At 52.4% G+C, this 16,703-nt stretch overlaps 1 protein-coding gene across 2 annotated transcripts; it reads left to right on the top strand.

Annotated features, from left to right (window-relative positions):
* The first annotated feature begins 2,721 nt into the window (after positions 1 to 2,721).
* Positions 2,722 to 11,183, top strand: FEZF1 (FEZ family zinc finger 1). 2 transcript variants are annotated; one of them, XM_081211911.1, is made up of 5 exons: positions 2,722 to 5,046; positions 5,304 to 6,599; positions 6,765 to 6,899; positions 7,788 to 7,920; positions 9,312 to 11,183. In XM_081211911.1, exons 2-5 carry the CDS (start codon positions 5,697 to 5,699, stop codon positions 9,614 to 9,616), a joined length of 1,476 nt encoding a protein of 491 aa, XP_081068037.1. In that variant the 5' UTR covers positions 2,722 to 5,046; positions 5,304 to 5,696; the 3' UTR covers positions 9,617 to 11,183. The 2 variants fall into 2 exon arrangements, with proteins under 2 accessions (XP_081068037.1, XP_081068036.1); XM_081211910.1 differs by having other exon boundaries at positions 2,722 to 6,599.
* The last annotated feature ends 5,520 nt before the right edge of the window (positions 11,184 to 16,703 follow it).

The following is a 16,703-nucleotide window of genomic DNA, read 5'->3' as shown; positions in this document are numbered from 1 at the left end:
GAAGCTCGTGCCTTTGGTGATATTGGCGATCTAATCGCCTCTGGGTTCAGATATTGCCCTGAGGTTGCGATGCGTTTGCCTGCTAATGAAAAGCCCAGAGGGAGAGGGCTTCGACCACAAGTAGATGTAAGTGAGCAAGAAAAGCAGGAGAGAGAGAGAGAGAGAGACGACGTAAAGCGAGACACAACTTCCGTGGAACCATGCAACAAGAGAATGTTAGTTCTGGGTGAGACCCGTTGTGCTCACTGGGGCTTATTTCGGAGTCAATCTGGCTGGACTCGGTCTGTACGTGGAGCGCAGATAAAGCTGCTTTCCTCTTCTCTCCCCCTCCAGGTTACATAAGATACGTAATTTAGAAAGGCGCAGGGGGGCGGATAACAAAGGCTGTATTTGGGTGTGTTGAAGGGCTGGGAGTTCAATTCAGTTCTAGTACTCAGAACGAATTCCGACGTTCAGGCTTCTTTCATTCGAAGTCAGGGGTTCCCAGACCTTTCTGCCCCACAGACCACTTGAAAATTGCTGGGGGGGCTTGACGGACCTTTCTGCCTGTTGTAGCAGCCGCGGCAATGCGCTCTGTTACATGCTGTGCGATTTTGCATTGTCCGTGCTTCTTCAGTTTCTTATACATTGCAGTTAATTGCAGACTCCAAACTGTAATACAATAAAATGCAATACTGTCTTCGACCCTAAATTCACAGGCATGTCCTGAATGAAGCTTGTCTCGTGTTCCAATGGTAGGTTGCCATATTTCAAAAAGTAAAATTCTTGAGCTTCTTTAAGGAAACCACCGACATTGTTGAGCTTTTATTTTTGGGAACAAACAAAAAAATAGTGATATTATGCCTTTGGAGCTGCTTGCGCTGTTTTTTCCATCGGGATTTTTCCTGACATTTTGCCAATTGGGCAAAATTTCCCCCTGACGCCATTTTTACACCCGAAAACTAGGACATCTCAGGGATTTTCCTGAGGTATGGCAAACCTAGCCAATGGCCACAGTTTGGGAATCTCTGTTAAGTGTATGTCTTTTGCACCAAACTCCACTTGGTGGATCTGGGCAGTTCTAGCTTTCTGTTTTAAAATTAAAAAAGTAGATCGCTTTAGTCTGAAATCATCCCTTCCGTCTCCTAAAAGAGTCGCTTTAACACGGGCCCATTCTGCACTAGACATTTAAAGCATTATCATACAGCTTTAAACTGCTACGGCTTCCCCGCAAGAATTCTGGGAATTGTAGTTCCTTAAGGGTGCTGAAAGTTGTGCGGCAGTCCCCTCCCAGAACTACAATTCCCAGAATTTCCTAGCGAGAGAGATGTTAAAGCACCCTAGGAAACGGGAATAGGAGTCTCCTGACAACTCTCAGCATGCTTAAGGAACCACAGTTCCCAGGGTTTTTCGTGGGAAACTCTGATTGTTTAGAGGGGTATGATACTGATTTAAATGTCTAGTGCAGGTGGCGCCTGAATTATTCTCTCCCTGAAACGGGGAGGGTTTTTCTGCGACCTTAAGCACCCCTGGCCTAGGCTTCCGGTCTTCCTCGTTTCTTCTTTCCCTTGGAAGAAGATTTTGGAGTTCGTCTGATTTGCCTGCCCAGGAGAAGCGACCCGCTCCTGGTTTGGGCTTGGGTAGAGGGCACATTGCCAAGCAATCCTTCTCTGGGCCGTTTCTGGTAGAATCTGGCGCTACTTTTCTTTCCGGATTCTCTAGCAAAACTGTAAGGATCGATGTTACTGGTGGTGACCGGGTCGCTCTTTAAAACGTCCGCACCTCACATCCTCGCTGATGAGTCAGACTCAAGACTCTGGGCAATGGGCACGTACTTCGAGATACAGTAAAGAGCCGGCTTTAGGATAAGAGAGCAAACGGATTGACTGGTGAGCCAGCGCGCAAGTTTGCGCGCAGCTAATCCACTGGCTCTGGCAGACCTATCTTCCGAGGAAACAAGCTTAGTTAGGATGGAGACATTTTATAGTTGTGGTGCCTTGAAAAACCAAAGGCATATATAAGATGACAGGTTTCGCTTCCTCCGATGCAGAAAGCTGCGGTTCTTTAGGTTGAGAGCCAGCCCGGCTGGACATGATGGGCCTGAACTTCTACACAAACTTGCCTACGATCCAGCTGCAATTCTATACTGACAAGTTCTTACAGAACGCAAGAGGATTTCCTTTTCAATCAACCAGTTTAGGATGACCACGCGTGACTGGAATTCTGCGCACTTGCTCAGAGCGATCCTACGCACTTACAGTCCCATCAGCTTCCAGGAGGGACTTACTCCCAAGTTTATGCATTTAGGGCTGTTGCCTAACTTTGGAGAATTTCAAGGGCAGAAGTGCTTCGGAGAAGCATTCCGAAGTAACGCTGCATTGTAGCGTGAATTCGGCTTGGAAAGGGAGATCTTTTCCCTTCCCGGTGACACTTTCCATTTCAGCCTAGTCTGTTCTCTTTACTCTCTGGCTCTTTCTCTCTCACACTCTTTCTTTTCACTGTAAAACCAGAATCCGGCGCTAGATTGCCCAAACTCCTCCTCAGTCCGGCGTTGTCTTAACGGCAGAGCCAGTAATTGCCGCTTTGGGACCCGGTTTCCTACGCTCCAGCGACGACGCGGCGTGTCGTTTCGCCTCCTCCCAAACACATGTCAGAGAAAAGTCGATCTCAGAAAGACCAGGAGCGAGCCAGCTGTTGAGGCGCTAAGGAAGCGAAAGCTTCTCCTGAAATAGTTCCCAGCCGAGGAGGCGAGGGGCCAAATCCGTCCCCTTTAAAATTCGATGGCGCGGGATTGATGGAGGACGCGGCGAGGTGCCCCAGAAGTAAATGGGGAGTCGGGCAGATAAGATATTTTTATTAAATAATAAACAGATTAAATATAATAGGAGGAAGATAAGTGATCAAAATGTTTCCTTGTCGCCCAGGTGAGCCGGTTCACCTGTACGCTGAAACCAGCCTGGTTTGCCCCCTCGCGCCACAACTGCGCCCGTCTGGCGTCTGCCTCGGGAAGGGAACCTGAGCTTCCCTCGGGGGAGAGAACTTTTGCGCCAACCCATCTGCTGTGGGGAAGGGTTCCCAGGGAGAAAAACCCCACCTCCCCGCTGGAAGGGAGTAAATGCAGGACTCATTGGGCGTCGGATGGAAAGGGCTTGCCGCGTCTCGTTAGATCTGCACGGTCTTTCGACGGATCCGAGCTAACGCGGAGCTGCCCACGAGTCCCATTAAATGCTAGGGAGGGGGATTCTGCCGTGATGTATTTAAGAGGCCAGCCTGACGACGGTGGTCGCGTATATTCTAGTTGTGGGGATGGAATGAGGAGGGGGCGAACCGTGTGCGCCCCCTCGAGCTCCTTGACGAAAAAGGGTGGGGGTAGGCATGCAATAAAGGAAGGAATGAATACATAGAATTCTTATCCCAAATGCCCTTAAAAGAGAAGCACCCGCGAAGAGCTTTACGGCATTTCTCCTGTGGGGCACGGGACCAGCCACTCGCGGGGGGCATGGGACGGGTATGTGGAAAGGAAAGAAATATTCCACGCCTCTCTAGTCCCACTTGAGTTACAAAGCTTAATGCGTCGCGATCGTTTTTGGAGCGTTTGTTGGTGGTTTGTTTGTTTGTTTGATTTTGTTTTTTTGTCCCGTACAATCGGTGGGTGTGTTTTTTTCCTTAATTCATTCCTTTGTGCTGAGGATGCTGTGAAGCTATTAGGAAACAATGGATTTAATACACAAGCCAAATCCGCATTCTGCTGCCGGTTTGCGTCCTCTCGGCGGAGGAAATCCAAGCCCGCGCCTTCCCCGGCCTGTTTACATAGCCCTTGGCCCCGGGGACCGAAAGAGAGATTTGTCGTTAATTAGTGGGTCATCTGAAAGCGGAGAGGCTCCAAACCAATTTGCCCCGAAACGGCCCTGTAATAGCCCTGCAATTCACTTCCTTGGGCTCGTTCCAAATTTGAAGGGTGGAGGGTGTCTTCCGACGGCAAAGCCTCGCTCGCTCCCGCGCCATTCAGCCGGAGCTGGCTACGTTTAGCAACTCACAAGCGAGAGAACCGAGATCTGTTTCTCTTTTAAACCTAAGAGAATCCGCGTGGTTTCTGTTTGGTTAATGAATCTGGTTTAAAGCTAAACGCTAGTTTGTTCCCGGGAGCTCTGAAAAGTACCAAAAGCTCCGACAGGTTCCTTTGAAGGAACACCTCGCTATTTAGAGCACAGCGAGGCTGTGTTGCTAAGCAGCCTCTAGAAAGCAGGTTGGACTGAAAGCCCAGTCTGAGGTGAGATGGGCGAAATGACTCCAGAAATTCCCTTACTCGCTGGGTGAGCAATCTGGAGCCATCAAAATCGACGGCGGTGGGGGAACCACCTCTTCCTCGTTGATTTCAGTGTGATCTCTCACTGTAGCCTCCCGAGTTCTCGCTGGGAGAGCTGACCTCTGGTTTTCGCGCTGGGCATTTTGCCGTCTGTCTCTCCCCACCCCCAATTTGCAGTGGTTGGGGTCGCCCTTGCTTGAATAGCTATTGAAAGTTTGGTCTTGGGCGAGGCCATCATCCTCAACGCTCCGGAAACCTGGGTCTCCCCGACGGCTTCCTCCTTTGCATCCGGCTTGCCCGTCTACACTGGGACGCCCCGTCTAACACCCGCTCGGAGCTGCAGCCGCCGCCGACAGCCCCGCGCTTTTCCTCGGGAAAGCGAAGCGTTTTTGTTCCTTGGGAAGGGCGGCGCGTTTGTCAAAAGGCCAGGCGTCCAAAGGACTACCTCCGAAGTGGCACCGAGAAAGGAGGGAAGGGAGGGAGGGAGGAAAGAAGGAGCGGACCCGGGGCAGAAGCAGAGCAGCCAAGACGCACGCCCAGGTGCACAGCGCGGGGATGTCGGCCTGGGCTGAAACTGACAAGCAGGCAGCGCAACTACCCCTCCTTTGTCCGAGAGAAGCCCATCGCCGTGGCCCCCCAATTTCCCTGATTTAGAGGTCACGCCGCGAATTGTCTTTCCTTTTATGATTATAAAGGAAAAGATGATGTCATTTAAAGGCAAACAAGACCATTGATCTGGAGGCCTCTGAAGCCTGTGCAAGGTAAGGAGACTGGGAATAATAGGAGGGGAGAGGAGAAGGAGGGGGAGACCCAGAGGCGGAGGGGGAGGGGAGAGCCACCTCCTTCCCTCTGGGCGGGGGGAGGAGGCGGAGGAGGATCGGGCGCCAATGGAAAGTAGCCTCCCGATCTTGGGAGCGGGGAGGGAAGGGGGTTCCACTTTCCTCTCCCCCCCCCCTTCTCCTAATGCCTGTTGGAAGCGAATTGAGCAATTATCTAGTTTACCTTCTCCTCTTGGAAGTTAACGATTGGCGGGATCGTGGCTGCTGCTATTGACCCAACACTTTCCATTGAGAGAGAAAACGAGGGAGAGAGGCGAGGAGGAGCAGACAGGGGCGACCGTCCCCCGCCAAAGGCGCGCAGAGGCGGCGATGGGCCGGCACGAGTCCGTCGGGATGCGCAGGCTGGTGCCGCCGCCGGCCGTCGAGATGGAGAGGCAGCTGTCGGCGATTCTGGAGGCGGTCCAGACGGCGAGCGAAACGGCGAGGGCGGCGGTGGGCTTGGTGTGGGCATCGGAGGACGAGGCGTCGCGGGTGGCAGCAGCCGCGCGGGGCTCCGTCGGCTCGGCTCAGTGAGCGGGCTGCGGAGGGGCAAAGGCAGCTGGAGAGGCGCCCAGGCAAGCGAGCGGCCAGCCATGAACAATAGCGGCCAGCCGCCACAGCAGCAGCACCCCCCGACGGCTGCCAAGAGCCTGGCCGCTCCTCGAGCCAACATGTTGAGTGCCTCCAAGCCTTTGGCATTCTCCATCGAGCGCATCATGGCCCGGACGGCCCCGGAGCCCAAAGCCCTGCCGTTGCTGCCCCACTTCTTGCAGGGAGGGGGCCCCAAAAGCGCCGAGCAGCACGTCAAGCCGCAGCAGCAACAGGCGGAGGCGGCGCTCAGCCTAGCATCTTCCATTCCTTGCATGATCCCTTTCGTGCCGCTAGCCTACGAGCCCTTAGCCAAGGCGGGCTCGGAGCCCAGGAAGCCCCCGATGGACCCGCCGCTGCCGCCCTCCCCCTCTTCTTCCTCGTCGGCGGCGTCTTTGAGTTGCGCGCTGAGCCTCAAGCCGCCGTCGGGGGACCTGCAGCCGCTGCAGCAGCACTACAAGCTTGTCCGGCCCCGCGTGGTCAACCATTCCTCCTTCCACGCCCTGGGCACCCTGGGCTACTTCAGCCGCGCCACCGAGCCGCCGCAACCGCCGCCGCCGTCGGGCCTCAGCCTCCACCCAGTGGCTTCCTATTTCCTAGGCTCGCCGCTGCACGCCTCCTCTCCCGCCGCCTTGCACGCTCCGACGGCGCCCAAGGCCTACCTGGCGGAGAGGAACAAGCTGCACGTGTTGCCGCCCGGCCCCGACAAATACCCGACGCCGGCCTTCAAGGATTTGGCGCACGCCCAGCTGCACAGCGCGGCAGCCGCAGCCGCAGCCGCAGCTGCCGCCGCCGCTGCGCACCTTCTGGCCACCGACAAGCTGCCCTTCAAGAACGTCGGGGCGGACTTCAGCCGCGGCTCGCCCAGCGCCAAGCCTAAAGTCTTCACCTGCGAGGTCTGCGGCAAGGCAAGTGCCGGATCCATCCCCTCTCCCAAATCCGATCCGCCAAGGCGGCCGTCGAGGCTGCTGTTTGCTGCGGCTGCTGCGCTGGCTTTCTCGCGCACCCTTTCTAATCGCGTTTCTTGTCTCTTTCTGCTTTCACTTTCTGACCCCTCCCCTTCCCCCTTCAAGGTCTTCAACGCGCACTACAACCTCACGCGCCACATGCCGGTGCACACGGGAGCCCGGCCCTTTGTCTGCAAGGTCTGCGGCAAAGGCTTTCGCCAGGCCAGCACACTCTGTCGCCACAAGATCATCCACACCCAGGTACCGACCGACCGCGCGCGATCACTCTCTCGTTCGCTCTCCCTCGGCTCTGCGCCCAGCAAACGCGCGGATTTCTCGACTGCCGCGTACAAAGCCAGCAGCCACGCGCGGCTCCCACCCGACGGCTCCGCGCCGTGGCTCTGCAAGCCTCCTCCCTTCCTGTCCCTGGTCCGTCGAACTGGCCAGCATCTGCCTCTCTCTTTCTGTCTGAGTTATACTGTTCTGCCTCCTCGACGTGCGGAATGTTTGTCTTCTGGAGGCACTGGAAAGCGAGCTGTTCGTCGTGTGTGTGTGTGTGTGTGTGTGTGTGTGTGAGAGAGAGAGAGAGAGAGAGAGAGAGAGAGAGAGAGAGAGAGAGAGAGAGGAGTGGGAGGAAGAAATACTAGTCTTTTTTCCCTTTCTCCCCCTCCCCAACAATAGTGCTTGGGTATTGTCCCCTAGACAGCCACCTCTCCAAATTTCCCTTCTCTCCCTTTTCCCCACTGCCGCCTCTCACTCCGTCGGCTGTTTATTTCACTAGGGCCACCATCCTGAAATGCGCTTCCTCGGAAGTAAGCCCGACTAAACTCACATCCCACCAAGCGCGATTAGGCTCCGAGTTCCAGCTTCGGTATTCTCCCTCCCCGCAACCCCGCGCGAGTCTCCAATAGACTTGAGGGGCGCTCGCCGCCAGAGTTTAAACTTAACAGGACGAAGTCCTCTCGGGTAGCAAAGGAAGCTGATCTTCTTTCCAAGCGAAAACAGCACCTTCCTCCCCAGTTCTTGCTGTCCTGGGGGGTGGGGGAAAAAGAGAGCCAGGATTGTGCCCCGCTTGGAGAGAAGCTGCAAAACGGACTGGCTTTTGATTGCGTTTGTCTCTCCTTAAAATTTTAAAAAAATAAAATACAGGAGAAGCCTCATAAATGCAACCAGTGCGGGAAAGCGTTTAACCGGAGCTCTACGCTGAACACGCATACGCGGATCCACGCGGGCTACAAACCTTTCGTCTGCGAGTTTTGCGGGAAAGGGTTTCACCAAAAAGGTACGACTCTGCTTTCGATGGCGTCGTTGTTGTTTCAGCGCGCGCGCGCACACACCCTTTTTTCCTCCCGGGTCCGATGTTCAAAACGAATATGCTAAAAAAAAAAAATTAAAAGGGGTATCAAACGGATATTTTTTAAGCGTGTCTAAAATGTTACGCCAGCATTATTGTTTGTGTGAGCTTGGAGTGTTATGTTGCGGGAAGACGAACGGAGGATCCCCGCTGTTATACAAAACCAGGAGCACAAGATAGAGAGAGAGAGATATCTATTTAGCTTCTCCAATTGTTGTTTTTCTGAGATGGCCACTTCTGTTTAATTGGGGTGAGGGGCAAAGCGTTAGTGTGGATTTAAAAACGCGAGAACGATTGCAATTATTATTGTGAGGATAATTGGGATTAACAACTTAGTTTGTGCAGGTTTATGCGGAAATAAGTGCCACTGATTTCCGTAGGCTTGCTTGGAAATAAGGCCGCAATTTCCTGAACCCAGTGGGACTTACTTGTGAGGCGGCGCGTATATTATTGAAACCCAAGGCAGCGATGTCTTGCACTCTTACCTGAGAGTAAACCCAGTTGAGCTCGACGACACTTATTTCCAAATAAACGAACTATAGGCTTGAAAGTGTTAACTCTTGTGAGAGTAAACTCCGAATATTTTGCACGGTTTTGTTTGTAGATGCAAATTGCAAAAAGAAAACCCGGATCCACAACGCACCGCTTCGGATTAAGATGGTTCCGCTTCGCAGAGGTGCAGGGAATTAACATTCCCATCTTAAAAATTAATTGTGAAGAAAATCTTCAAAAATAAAAATCGTAGATTTTGTTTAGTACCGCATTGTGGATTATTCCAGTCCTAATTTAATCCACCCCAAAACGGTTTGATTTCGCTGGCTAACGATTTTATTTTATTTTGGATGAGGGAGAAGGAGAGGAAAAGGATTTAAACCGCTTTATTATTTGGAGTACCCCGGTTCCTGAAGGTCAGTCTGGAAGTCAGTTCACGGAATTTTGTCCAAATAAGCGGCGTTTTGGATCTGGGCACACAAATCGGCTACCCAGGAGCGTCCCAAGATTTCAGTTTCTTTGGATTTTGGTGTCTGTTTGCGTGTGTGGTTTTTTGTTCGATTGCTCGTTTCGTTCTTGTTTTAAAGTAGAAAAAACTAAAAAGAATTTGAATTCTTTCGACGGAATGGACTCGGGAATGCCAAACGAAGAAGTTAACCCGAGCTAGTTTTGTGTTGTTGTTGTTTTTTTTTGTTTGAAGCGGGGTGTGTGGGTGTGGGTGTGCGCGCGCTTGGGCTGTGTGTGCTTGGGGGGCGGGAGAGGGTCTCCCCACGTGCCTCACTGAGCGCCTCGCCCTGTTGTTTGTGTCCCCCCTCCCCACCAAACAGGAAACTACAAGAACCACAAACTGACGCACAGCGGCGAGAAGCAGTTTAAGTGCAATATCTGCAACAAAGCCTTCCACCAGGTGTACAACTTGACTTTCCACATGCACACCCACAACGACACCAAGCCCTTCACCTGCCCCACCTGCGGCAAAGGCTTCTGCAGGAACTTTGACCTCAAGAAGCACGTCCGCAAACTGCACGACACCAACGGCAGCGGCGGCTCGAGCGTGGCTCCCTCGCGAAGCGCCGTCGAGCCAGAACTGCAGCCGCCGCCGCCGCAGCCAATGCTGCTTCACCGCCCGTGAGGCGCACCGCCGCCGTCCGCCCTTCTTCTGCATGCACTTCGACGGCGGTCCGCGCTTCTCCCGCGCTCCCTCCAGAGAAAGCCGTCGGGTTTTTCTTCCCCTCTGGGACTGCTGGAGAAAGATAGAGAGACAAGGAAATTGCTTTGGGTTGTTTTTTCTCTCTGCCCCCGACAGTCGGGGAAAGAAAGACTCGCGTCTCCCCGCGTGAGCCGGGGAGCTGGTTTTGAGAAAACCAGGACTAATGAAACGTTACTTCGGGCGTATATTTATTGAAAAAGCTGGGTCGAGACCCGGCCGGGAAGTCTGCCTAGAGTTGCCAGGTGCTCACCTCCAAAAGGGGTGCGGGGAAGAGACCCCCTTTTGCTATGAAAATCCCCTGTCCTTTTTTGAAAAGGCCCCTTCCTTTTAAAGGACTTCCATTCGCTCCAGAATTTCTTGCAGCGCCCAATTGGTGTCTCTTGAGTGTGAGAGAGAGTGTGAGAGAGATTTTAAAGCGTCGCCCACACATCCCAAACTCTGGGGTATCCCTTGCCCAAAGGAGTCCTTCTAAGTACCCTGCCCCACCGAAAACAGCGGGAGGGGGCCTCCCTTTTCAAATGCCACCTTCGACGTGTGCCATTTCAAACTTCAGCGCGCCCGGCGCTTTATTCAGCGGCTGTTAAGTCCCGGGTATTTAAATGCAGGATTCCCTGCCTAAGGTTATCCAAATATATATTCTAAGCTCGGGTTCAGCAACCGGTGGCAAGGGTTTTCTAGCTGAAGGGACGCTGACTTACGTCGCAGGCCCTCCTGTCCTTGTCGCAAGGCCCCAGTCCCACCCATCTGCGGTGCCCCGGGAGCGCGACTGACCTTTCTTGGGAAGAGATCTGCGTCCTTCCCAAAGTGGCAGCGGCCTTCCAGCCGAGATCTCCCCTTTGCAAAGAGTCGCCTTCCCGCCCCGCTGTAGAAAACGGAACCGGCGTCTCTTTAAAGTTCAGCGGTGGCTCTGCACTGCAAGGACGGCCCATCGACGGTCCGGAAAGCGTCACCCCACTTGAGCTCAGCTCCACGGTCGTGTGTGTCACCTTAATTCAGAATGTGGCTCGTCTAACTGTGTGCGTGTATGAGAGAGAGAGACGCCTTTTAAAATATAGCAGACCCCTCCAGTCCCTCCTTTGGCACGGAAGGTCTCCTACTTGGATGCGTCCCCAAGACGATCTCTTGTTCCCCGACATCCAACAGTGTGTTATTTTGGGCTCTGACAACGCTCGATATTCATCCCTCGAATTCGGTCGCTGTATATAGAATAACAACCCCCTCCTCCCCGAAAAAAGTGTGTCGATTGACTTTGCCGGCTGGCTGAATCTCGGATTCTCGATTTCCCCCTTTCCCCGACGGTCTTCTCCCTCCTACTCCTCCTTCTCCCTCCCTTGTGCCTCATCCCGAACCATCGCCAACTTTCCTCGACCTTCGTGATCTCTTGTGAACGGGGACGGGGTTGGCTTCAGTTTTGTATGGATCTGAAATTCCCGGTTGTATTTTTAAAAGAATTATTATTATTATTATAATTATTGCACGTGCCAAAAAAAAAAAAAAAAAAAAAGACTTGGTGGATCTGGTGGCAAATAAACGGGCGAAGCGCCCCTTTCAAGCAGAGTGCGTTGGCTTCTTGGCGACTCGAAGTGGCGGGGAGGGAGAGAACGGGTCGTGGATCGGCACCAGGGGAGCCGCTGGGCTTCGCCGTCGGAGCTGCGAGGCCTCCCGGCCGCCGCCCTTTGCTTGCGAGGCTCCGCCCGACGCGAGTGTCGTCGAACTGCCAAGCGCTCCTTCCTGTCCGCTTGCCAAAGCGCTGATCCAACTGCTAAAGACTTTAATTAAGACTCGGGGGTAATTAGTTCGGATTGATCAAAGCTCAGCGACTCGAGATGATTCGCGGCCAGCCAGAGCGCGCGTCCCTCCTCCGCCCCTGTTGACAGAAAGGCGAGAAGGAAGCGTGCGCCATAGCGCGAAGTCGGGGGACGGCTTCCCTGATCTCCCCCACCTCCTGGCGACTGCAGGTCAGGCAGACCTGGGAGAACCCCTCCCTCTCCCTCGGCCTCAACCTGGGCCTGGCAAATGGGGCGAAAGAGCCCACCGAGGGCTCCCACTCTCGCACCCTCTGGATCCACTCCGGATGACTTGGGGTCGCCAAAGGAGGCGGCGAAGACTGTGGGTGGCCGGCACGCCGCGCGTTTAAAGCGCATGGCTTCCTCCGATGGGTGCTGGGAACTGTAGATTATCAAGGGTCCTAGGACTTTGGGCGCAGGGGGCCAGCAAACTTTTTCAGCAGGGGGCCGGTCCACTGTCCCTCAGACTTTGTGGGGGGCCGGGCTATATTTTGAAAAAATAAATAAAACGAACGAATTCATATGCCCCACAAATAACCCAGAGATGCCTTTTAAATAAAAGGACACATTCTACTCATGTAAAAAGACACTGGTTCCCAGACCGTCTGCGGGCCGGATTTAGAAGGCGATTTGGCCGGATCCGGCCCCCGGGCCTTAGTTTGCCTACCCATGGGCTAGACTATAATTCCCAGGAGCCGCCCCTCCCCTTAAATGCAGCCAGCAACGGGGAAGTCAGGAGGCAGCGTTTCCTTTTCTCACGACGGTCGAGAGCTTAGAAGGTTTTTGGCAGCCAAGAAACAAGCCAGAGAGCATTGCGAGGGTCAGAACCAGTCCGCTGGTGTGGATCTATTATAATTCTTGTTACTATATATTTTTAAGTAGCGCCCGGTGTATTCTGGAATAGGAGGGCATATAGGACGGGAGGCAGACGGCTAAAATGCGTCTGGCGAAGCGGGTGTCAAGAGAGCAAATCAAAGGGCAAAAGGAAGAGAGAGAAAAGACAAGGGGGGAGGGGAGCGCCCTAGGGCAACTGGGGGCGGGGTCTCGGTGGGGCTAGGCGGCCTTTCACCCGTGGCCAATGCAGGCCTTGGGTTGAGGGGGCGTCCCTGACGTTTTGTGTTCCCCGGAGTCTCCCGCTTTCTTTCCGCGAGGGGTTATATATAGGCAAGTGTGCCTGCGTGTGTGTGTGTATCTAGACCAAATTTTCATAGAAAATCACAGAATTGTAGAGTGGAAGGGACCCCCGGAGTCATCTAGTCCAACCCCCTGCAATGCAAGAATCTTTTGCCCGACGTGGGGCTCAGATTTTGTTTTTTGAAGTCCTTAAAAAAGAGAGAAGACGCTTCCTCTTCACCCCGGAAAAGAGCAATGTGCAAAATAATAGTGAGCATAATCGGTGTGATTCGCATGCCGTCGAAGGCGAAGCTCTTATTGATTCTAATCACCCTCGATGGCGCCCGACGTCATTAGAGTCATTAGCGCCGCTTCGTCTTGACAAGGCGCGCTGCCAGGAGGCGACGGGGCGGCTGCCAAGTTTGTTGGCTTGTTTGTTTGGGGGGGGGGGGGCTCGCGATACCATTTTTCCTCGTACGAGCTCCCCCCCCCCCGCTTTTATGCATTTCTCGACGTGATTTATATACTATATATAATATATTAGGAATCTGGTGCTATTTTAGCGCCGGTGGTGGGCATCGCCAAAACAAAAACAAAACTTGGGTTGGTCAGAGAGAGAAATCTTATCAGAAGTTCCCGTCTCCCTCCTGCCAAATGAATATAAGAACGGGATTTGTAAAATTTCACCAAGCTGAACAGAGAAAACAGTTAAGGCCACTATCGTCCCTAACCGCCTCCTTACATCATTCCCAGGTAAATTTCCTTGGAAGCCACGAAAAAAAATGATTTTCCATGTAAACGTGCGTAGGATTTGGGCGGATGCCACTAGAAGGAAAAGACGCGGCATCGCCGTTGTTGGGATGGTTAGTAGAGAAGCATGATTGTTATTTTAGATTTAACAACAAAGAAAGATCTATAGTTATTTTTGGGGTTGTTGTTTTTTCCCCAATAAAGGTTTTTTTTTATTTAAAAAAAATCCGACCAATTAACTCTTCCTCTTTTTCGAAAAAATTGAAGAAATTGGAAAGATAAAATAGATGCATGATTAACTGTCGGATTCTTCTTTTTCCTTTTCTTCTTCGCCGTTAATCATGCATCTGTTACTATTAAAATTTTATCACCGTTACTCATACATCATCATCATCATCATCATCATCATCATTTTATTTTATTAAAACCCCATGCTTTTTGGCTACAATGCTGCCATCTAGAGAACCCGCTCCTTCTTTTTTTGCCGAAGCAAAGACCCAAGCCATTTTCTTTCCGCCCCTCGAAGGTGCGAGGCTTGCTTTTCAAGCCAACCTCGAAAAGGAAACCCGGCTCCGGCTCCGCGGCTGAGCCGCCGTCGCTGGCGCTGGCGCGTCTTTTTGCGCAACGCGCGGCGCGTTTTTTCCTATTGGAGAGATGCTCGGATCGCCATCCAGGCGCCCGCCATCTCCTCCCCCTGTCGCTGGCAGAACTGGCAGGCCTGTTTCCTTCGCGGGCAACTCTTGAGTGGGGAGAGCGCGGCGTTTTCCGCGGCGCTGGTTTTTGTTTTATTAAAAAGGTGTCCTCCTTTGGTTTTGCTCTCGGGAAGCGTTTTGGCCACAAAGAATGAGGAAGTGGCGCTTACAATGCGACCCTCTCCTCCCGTTACTCCCGTAGGCTAAAGTGCACAGGATCGCAGCTTTGCGTGTGATCCTGACAAAGATGATTTGCGAGCAACGCGTCTAAACGCAATATACTTTTGTTCCCTCTGCCAAGCAACCCAAAGCAGCAATCGCGCGCTTGGCTCTGGCGTCTCCTCCAAACGCCGACCTGACCGATACCTGCTTGCAGTGGCGTAGCGTGGGTTGTCAGCACCCGGGGCAAGGCAAGTAATTTGCGCCCCCTAACCCGTGGATTTGCGCCCCCTAACCCTAACCCCCAGATGTTGCGCCCGGTGCGCCCGGCCCCCTCTGCACCCCCCACGCTACACCACTGCCTGCTTGGCTTCAAAGAAGGGGGTGACCTCCTGTAACTGCAGCAGGCCATGCCGTTGCTGCGCGTTAATTCGAATTAGCTGGTGGCTCTCTCTGGCCAATCCGCTCCACCAGTTTGGCGCGCATCTCCAGTCAAAGGATCAGGGCAAAGGATGAGACCTTGCGCAACGGCTTCTAAGGGCGCAGAGGCTCAAATCCGTATCATACAATGAGTTGCCGATGCTTCCTGGGAAGGAAGTTCTTATTGGTTCTCACGGGGCTTACTCCCGAGGAAGCGAGCGGTGCCTTGGATTCCATCTCCGATCTGCGTTGCATTTGCTTTGTTGTTGTTGAGATTTATTCCTTGGGATGGGGAAGAAATTATATATATATATATATATATATATATATATATATATATATATATATATGGCATTATTTCACAGATCGGATCCCTCCCATCCTTTGACAGGGCACATCGGCTCAAAGGACTGGCATTGGATAATTTAAATACTGTATCATCCTTTTTACTTTATTGCTGATTTATTACTGTTTCCATTGAAGAATAGTTCAGTCAGCAGAACCTGAGACTCTGAATCTTGGCCAAAATTTTCTGTATTGCAGGGGGTTGACCCTGGGGTCCCCTCCAACTCTACAATTCTGTGATAACTGGGAAGGTGTATGCCGTGGGATTCAGCTGAGCTCGTGATTCCAGCTGCAGTGCAGTCAGCTTACCTGGGAGTAAGTTCCACTGAACTTACTTCGAAGGAGACATTCTACAGGGGGAGGTTTCGAGGAACCAATCCTGACTCCACAGTGACATCCTGCGAATGACTCCTAAGTAAACGTGCACAAGCTCGGGCTGTAAGAGAGGTTTGGTAGCTTTTAGGATTCGCTGAATCGGGGCCAAAAGGCTGGGGGGGCTCTGCCACATGCAAACGAGAACTAGGCTCTTCCACCTTGAAGGAAGTTCAGAAGCTGCAGGTGACAAGATGTACTGTAGCCTTCTGCATATAACTATTTAGGGCCCCCTGCCTCTTATTTCCTTGGCCCTTCTGACTGAGACTTTAACCAAAAGAAGCTGAAGCAAGATGAATAAGTTTCTAGACCATAAGACTCTCCCAACTGGGTATGACTATTATTTTATACAAAACCTCTGTGCCTGCCTCAAACCCCACCCTTCTCTCTCTCTCTCTCTCTCTCTCTGTACAAGTATATCATCAGATTGTAGAGCTAAAAGGGACCCAAGGGCCATCTAGACCAACCCCACAATGAACCTAGGAGACAGTCCATTATTTCACTCATTTTGCCCCACAGAGCTGAAGCCGAGAGGCCGTGACTTGACCCCAGCATCCTAAAGAGTCTCTTGGGAGGATAGCAGACACCTAGTTCCTCAGAGCCTAGATTTAGCTCTGGCTACACAAGACTGGCTGCTGGATGTTTTCCTGCCCTATTACCAGGTCCACATCTATAACATAGCCTTCTCTGAGTTCCAGCGTGTCTAGAATTGCCCTCCCCATGCCACCTGCAACCCGGCAGCACTCCTGTGCGTTGTTATAATAGTAGTAGTAGTAGTTGTAATAATAATATATTATTTATACCCCACCCATCTAGCTGGGTTTCCCCAGCCACTCTGGGCGGCTCCCAACAGAATGTTAAAAACACAATAAAACATCAAATATTAAAAAATTCCCTAAACAGGGCAGCCTTCAGGTGTCTTCTAAACGTCAGATACAGTAGTATCTCGGGTTACATACGCTTCAGGTTACAGATGCTTCAGGTTACAGACTCTGCTAACCCAGATATAGTACCTCGGGTTAAGAACTTTGCTTCAGGATGAGAACAGAAATTGTGCTCCGGTGGCACAGCAGCAGCGGGAGGCCCCATTAGCTAAAGTGGTGCTGCAGGTTAAGAACAGTTTCAGGTTAAGAACGGACCTCCAGAACGAATTAAGTTCTTAACCCGAGGTACCACTGTAGTTGTTTACAGTTATACCTCGGGTTGAAGTAGCTTCGGGATAAGTATTTTCGGGTTACGCGTTGTGGTGACCTGGAAGTAACGGAGCACATTACTTCCAGGTTTCGCCGCTCACACATGCGCAGACGGTCAAAATGACGTCACACGCATGTGCGGAAGTGGCAAATCGCGACCCGTGCATGTGCAGATGTG

This window comes from Podarcis bocagei (genome assembly GCF_964188305.1).
Source record: "Podarcis bocagei genome assembly, chromosome: 10".
Classification (NCBI taxonomy): domain Eukaryota; kingdom Metazoa; phylum Chordata; class Lepidosauria; order Squamata; family Lacertidae; genus Podarcis; species Podarcis bocagei.
The sequence above is the reverse complement of the archived record's forward strand: the minus strand, read 5'-3'. Positions and strand labels throughout refer to the sequence as shown.